This window comes from Oryza glaberrima, chromosome 10 (genome assembly GCF_000147395.1).
Source record: "Oryza glaberrima chromosome 10, OglaRS2, whole genome shotgun sequence".
In the NCBI taxonomy this organism is placed as follows: domain Eukaryota; kingdom Viridiplantae; phylum Streptophyta; class Magnoliopsida; order Poales; family Poaceae; genus Oryza; species Oryza glaberrima.
The window spans coordinates 18,773,173-18,780,205 of NC_068335.1; the positions used below are offsets into that span (position 1 = coordinate 18,773,173).

General features: G+C 41.6%; 2 protein-coding genes across 2 annotated transcripts; one reads left to right on the forward strand and one right to left on the reverse strand.

The window, feature by feature from the left end:
- Positions 1-2,118: 2,118 nt before the first annotated feature.
- LOC127753345 (non-specific lipid-transfer protein 2P-like) lies at positions 2,119-2,656 on the reverse strand. The gene has a single exon (XM_052278824.1). It carries the CDS (start codon positions 2,605-2,607, stop codon positions 2,305-2,307), a length of 303 nt encoding a protein of 100 aa, XP_052134784.1. The 5' UTR covers positions 2,608-2,656; the 3' UTR covers positions 2,119-2,304.
- Positions 2,657-6,502: 3,846 nt separating this feature from the next.
- Positions 6,503-7,033, forward strand: LOC127753284 (non-specific lipid-transfer protein 2P-like). The gene has a single exon (XM_052278763.1). The coding sequence runs from the start codon at positions 6,558-6,560 to the stop codon at positions 6,867-6,869; it is 312 nt and encodes a 103-aa protein (XP_052134723.1). The 5' UTR covers positions 6,503-6,557; the 3' UTR covers positions 6,870-7,033.

Below are 7,033 nucleotides of genomic sequence, written 5' to 3' on the forward strand. Positions count from 1 at the left end.
AGCTAGTCGGCGTCATATTGATCCACGGGACACAGGAGCATACGGCATGAATAAAGACCACGGAACCAGCCGCGCGTACGAGCATCACGCATGGTCAGAAGGCCAAACAGTGGTCAGGAAGCCAACCCAACACATTCACGTGCATTATAGCCAGTCAACGTATACACATGGATATATACTATACAATGGAGTATGATTATTACCTAAGTTCCCCTTTGCTATGCATACTCAAAAGTGTACCTCGAAACTTCATTATCTCCAAAGAGGACGCATCGGGTAATTAGTAGATTAGTTTTGTAAATTAATCTTCTATAATCTCATAGATACATCCGATATGTATGCAGACATGTAAGCGATATTCTATATACAGTCAATCGTACCTTTTCCAAATCAATAATTTAATTTATTATGTTTATCCAGAATAAATTTTTTTATATAATCTTTTGTACGAGAGTATTATATAGTAGGCCGACTACGGTCTCATACCTAACCCATCAATAGTACTAAAACTTGCCAAGGTAACGTGGAAAAAAATATGGTTGAGTTCATGACACATGGGCTTGAGGCACTAACGCAACACCTTACTGTTTGATTTAGAGGGAACACGTTGAATTTTGTGAAGTGTCGGTGATAACAAAGGAAGGGCTGCAGGCAGGTGAGTGAAAGGGCAAGAAAATAGTAGGGAGACGGCGGTTGCCATGGGAGGGTGAGCCAAGGGGTGACAAAGGAGTAAGGCAGTGACAATGGAGCCCTTACAATGATAAAATTCGATTTTGTAAAGTGCCAACGATAACTAAGAAGAGTAGTGGCAGGTAGAGGGGTGGCAAATGAGTAGGGAGGAGGCGACAATAATAAGGTTTGATTGTTTAAGTTGCCAATGAAAACAAATTGAAGGGGAAGCGATCTAGCAAGCAGAACCCTGATGAAGATGATGATAAGGAAGAGAAGGTGCGTTCGTGCGGATGAGCGGAACTCCGATGAAGGTGATGATGACAACAAAGAGAAGGGGTGGGTGGTAGGGAAGTAGAGGTGCACAGGGCAAAACAATAGGAAGGTGGCCATAGACAAGGCACCTAAAAACTATAAAAATCAAACCTTTGACTTTTAAAGATTGTGATGTTAACGAAGAGGAGTGACATAAAGCAAACGAGCAGAAGGATGGTAACGACTGGCGGAACTTCTAAAAATTATTAAAAGGGTGATGATACGGTTTGATTTTTAAGGTCTTGTTAACAATAGAGAGGCATGTGACGGTGGTAGACGGACCAATGAAGGGGGTGAACATGTGAGCGAGCAGGGCTGACGGATAATGGGCATCATAGGGACTCACTAAGGGTTGAAGTCCGAAGGAGACAGGGGAAGGGGCATCGGACTAGCCCCCATCGATCCTCGCCCAACGCTCCCGTCCACCAAGTCTGCCACCGCCGCCAGTCCTCACCGTCGGTGAGAGAGAGGAAGGGACGGGGATTAGATGGTTGTTACTGGTTGAGATGAACAAGTGTGCACAGAAATTAAATAAATGTTAGTTGTAACTTGCTGAGATAAAGAAATTAGGTGGAAAGCTCAATCTTGGAATAAATTTTGAATGCTCAAGATGTGAATACATTACCTGTTCTTTAGGTGAACATAAGACCACCAGTAAAGTTACGGTGGTGAAAAAGGTTGACAGTTGGATAAATTTCCATAAAAAAAGAGAGTATATTTTTCCTTTTCGAGAAGTACGGAACACTCGTTGAGGACTGAGGAAGAATGCATTTTTTTATCCATGCAAACAACCCAGAACTATTATTTTTGGCGCACGCGTTTCCAGCACGCACTACAGTTTACACACGTTCATATAGACGTGAAGAGAAGTGCATAGCTCATCGTGGTTTTGATCAGATGGTTGCTCTATCTATAGTCCATATGATCCAAGTGTTCAAATTTTTGGACGATTTTGTTTATGAGAAATTTGAGTTGAGAGATCGATAGACAAACTTGAAAACACAAATCATCTTAGAATACTTATTAACTCTTAAAGTAGCATTTCACGCTCCCACAAGATCGGAAATTAGAAACTCAAACTTAAATCCCAGAAGACACCTCATCGATCAACCAAACACGGGTGCATTAATCGATCCGTAATTTATGTATTCAAACACATATTCTTTATTTTATTCAATCATGCAGTACACCATATATTTATATATATATATATATGCTTCCACACATCGTCCTTTATTTTATACGAGCACATAAGACACCATATATTTATATATGCTGCCACACATCATGGCCAGCACCGGCGAACGGCGGCGATGGAACCTAGCCGCAGTTGGGCAAGGGGATGCCGCAGGCGGCGATCATCTTGCGTGCGTTGGTGCTGTTGATGTAGGACGCGTACATTGGGTCTTTCGCGTACTGGCAGAAGCACCCCTGTTGTGCTTTCAGGCTAGAGCAGCACGACGCCGACGGCACCGTCCCGAAGAAGATCGGTGCCGCGCATGGCGACAGCAGCCCGGGGTCACACTGCGGCGGCGGCGGCGATTGCGCCACCACCACCGCCACCGCCACCGTCGCCACCACCACCAGCAAAAGCATCTCCATTGCAGCCGCCCACTTCGCCATTGCTCGAGCTAGCTAGCGCAAGAACCGCCGCTTGGTTACTAGCCGAATGTGATCGATGTGGTGTAGGGGAAGGATGCACGTCCCGAGTATTTATAGACAAGATCAAGGTGTTGTAGAAAGCAGACCGTTTCGTGTACTCTCTTCATAACAAAATAAATTAATGTGTAGAGTTTAGACTTTGCCATAGTGGTAGTAGTACTACAACTGTTCTTCTTCTTTAGCTGAACGGAGGAAGAATGAATGAACAAAGAGACATGGATCCTCTCAGTTTCGTGCATTTTGGATACTCGATCGTATGTTTACATATATGGGTCTCTTTGACTAGTAACAGTGGATCGATTTGTACACGTGCAGCAAATTGGTCTCTGCCAAATTAATTGGATCACAACACAAGAACAGGATCGCACCCAAGAAAATCATCCAAGCAGATGTACAAGATTGCACGCAGGCATCCGTTGGAGTTCATTTGGTCATCTTATTTGTTTTTTCGTGGACTCTGGAAATCAATCCAACACTTTTTACACATCAACATTTGTCAAGCTTAATTTAAATGTTGTTCGGTTTGAACGTCATCGTCACTTCGCCTGTTTTTAAAATATGGAGTAGTTGTTATAGACTATCACCGTGCAACATGTATCGAGCGTATATGTTTCCAGCTCCATTTTCTCTCTCCGTACTAGTGACTTCGTCATATTTCCACGGACGCCGGTTGCTTCAGCTTGAGGAGCATCGCCTCCTAGAGGAAAGGAAAAAAAAACAGAAATAAAAAACCAAACAGAAAAAAAACGAAAAAGAAAACCACGTGGCCCCACACTGCGTACGCGCTGCCACCACGGCCCTCTCCATGCGCGCCATGTGCCTCGCCGCGGGAGAGGGCGCGCGCACGGTTAGTCGCACATTAACAATTTGGCTGAAATGCTATTTCAGAATACCAATCTCTCAACTGAAATTTACAAAATCATCAACAAATTTAAAACATTTGAATAGTATGAACTATAATGGACGGATCCAGAATAATTAAGAACATAGGATGACTCATCTATTTCTCCTTGAGCTGCCACTAATCTTCCTCCTTTTCTCCCTTCATTCTTTCCTTCTATCAATGGTGATCTAGCGGGTTCGAATCCCCCAGCACTCACGCTAGGTCCGCCCCTCACTATATATATAAATCAATCATCTGATCAAACCACGATAATGATACGCTTAACTGTAAAATGCTCCTTTTCTGTTGTAATGACGTGCTTAACCATAATTTGCTCCTATCAAGCACTAGTATTCCGTTGTTTCAGTTAGATGACCTGGTATATGGTTTATCATTTTCTTATTATCAAGTTTTTTTTAAAAATTACACAGTACAATGCAGACACTCACAACGCACACGCACTCACCCCTATAAACACATGCACGCAAACCCTACCCCTATGAACATCTTCGAAGACTGGGCCGGCAAATCCTCCTGAAGAGATTTACGAAGTCACCACCAGCGTTGGAAAAAAAATAGTTTGTTAGGATTGGACTCTATTTTCTTTAACGAAAATATCTAGTTATAGACCAACTTTTGTATTTTTATTGAAATTTATACCTAAATAAACTTTCAAATTGTAGATATAGTATCTATACAAACTTTAAATTCCTTACACATAGACTTTATATACATAAAGTCTTTTACCTATAAACTTTATACACATAAAGTATCTACCTATAAACTTTAAATATATAAAGTCTTTATACCGTCTTTTAGAAATAATTCATATAAAAAGTTTTCATTAAAGAAAGACTATAACGAAAAATAGAAAATATGGGGAGAATCACACGAAGAAGAAATATTAAAGATAAGAATCACGTAAAAGCAGAAAATGGAAACAGAGAAAATAAAAATAGTAGCGCGTGTCAGAAAACTGAAAAAACAAGTAAAAGGTGAAGTTTCACTGCTCGCTAGCCTTTCCGGCCTCTCGGGCAGTCTGCTCGCCGCCGCACGTCCCTCACGTGAACGGCTCCGAAAATTATAACAGTAGAGATATGCAATTTGTAATTTTTTTTATATAATTTCTATTCTCTCCTCAGTTTTCTTAAAAAAAAATTCTTAAGCCCTCGCAATGTTGGCCCTGTTGACTATGAAAATAGCACCTTCAATCCCTGCGATAACAACAAGGGTTAATTAAATCTACGCCACTAAACCATGTAGACATGAAATCCAGTTAAAATAGATGACAAAATATTGTTGAGTCCTACTCGTACCAGTATAAAGGCTCCTTTGAAACACATAGATCTTACAGAAATATTCCCTCCGTATTTCAATGTATAACGTCGTCGACTTTTTATCAACATTTGATCGTTCGTCTTATTAAAAAAATTATGTAATTACCATTTATTTTATTATGACTTGATTTATCATCAAATGTTCTTTAAGTATGACATAAATATTCTTATATTTGCACAAAAATTTTGAATAAGACGAATGGTCAATACCGTCATACATTAAAATACGGAGGGTGCATGAATTAGTTCAATACCATGAAATTCCTCCATTTAAAGACTACATCAAACTATAAGAACACAGTCCTGATCGAGGTGGATGAATTAAGGGCAGCTCTAGCTCTAGTTCGAAGCTGCAGTTCACATAAGGTGCACAAAACTCTGGCTACTATTGCTACAATTTTGACATCGATTTATAGAACCCACGTAAACAAAAATCTCTCGATCACTTGCGTATACTCTCCCTGCGCGAACTGACAAAAATCCGAATGCATCTGATCGATCTGCCCGTCTGTCTCTCGTTCCGACCCCCCTTCTTTTCTCCCTTTTTTCTATCATTTCTCCTTGGCGCTGTCACGTTCAGCAATCCGGTAGAGCAGGTGCCGTGCAGTGCAGGTACGAGACGATGACTAAGGCTTAGTTTTTTTTTTCTTTTCAACTTCAAGCTTTAACCTCATCGTTTTCCGTTAGCACGTTCTTCAAACGGTTGAATGGTTAACTTTCTCGTTTTTCGTTAGCACTTTTTTCAAATATTAAATGATGTGTTTTTTCAAAAGAAATTATATAGAAGTTTTTTTAAAAAAATCAATTAATTCCTTTTAAATATGTAAAATTTAATATTTAATTAATCATGTGTTATCGAGCTTCTTAATTTTGCATGCGCAGAAAATTTTCCTCGTTTTTGAAGCAACTAACAGGGCCTAATTAAGAAGAAGATACACATCGAGACGGCGTTCTCGAGAAGCGATGCTCCTCAAGCTCAAGCAACCACCGTTCATGGATATGACGACGTCGCTGGTACCGAGAGAGAAAATGGAGCTAGAAACATATACGCTTGATACATTTTGCACGGTGATAGTCTATAACAACTATATTTTAAAAACAGGTGGAGTGACTATGACGTTCAAACCGAACAACATTTAAATTAAGCTTGACAAATATTAATGTGTAAAAAGTGTTGAATTGATTTCCTGTGTCCACGAAAAAACAAATATGATGACCAAATGAACTCCAATGGATGCCTGCGTGCAATCTTGTACATCTGCTTGGACGATTTTCTTGGGTGCTATCATGTTCTTGTGTTGTGATCCAATTTGGCAGACACCAATTTGCTGCACGTGTACATATCGACCCACTGTTACTAGTCAAAGAGACCCATATATGTAAAAATACGAGTATCCAAAATGCACGAAACTGAGAGGATCCATGTCTCTTTCTTCTTCATTCATTCTTCCTCCGTTCAGCTAAAGAAGAAGAACAGTTGTAGTACTACTACCACTATGGCAAAGTCTAAACTCTACACATTAATTTATTTTGGTATGAAGAGAGTACACGAAACGGTCTGCTTTCTACAAGACCTCGATCTCGTCTATAAATACCCGGGACGTGCATCCTTTCCCTACACCATATCGATCACATTCGATCACATTCGGCTAGTAACCAAGCGGCGGTTCTTGCGCTAGCTAGCTCGAGCAATGGCGAAGTGGGCGACTGCGATGGAGATGCTTCTGCTGGTGGTGGTGGCGGCGGCGGCAGTGGCAGTGGTGGTGGCACAAGCGCCGCCGCCGCCGCCGCCGCCGCAGTGTGACCCCGGGCTGCTGTCGCCATGCGCAGCCCCGATCTTCTTCGGGACGGCGCCGTCGGCGTCGTGCTGCTCTAGCCTGAAAGCACAGCAGGGGTGCTTCTGCCAGTACGCGAAAGACCCGACGTACGCGTCCTACATCAACAGCACCAACGCACGCAAGATGATCGCCGCCTGCGGCATCCCCTTTCCCAACTGCAGCTAGGCTCCGTCGCCGCCGTTCACCGGCGCGGCCCATGATGTGTGGCAATATATATAAATATATGGTGTACTGCGTGCTTGAATAAAATAAAGGACAATGTGTGGAAACATATATAAATATATGGTGTACTGTGTATTTGAATAATATAAAGGATGTGTGTTTGAATA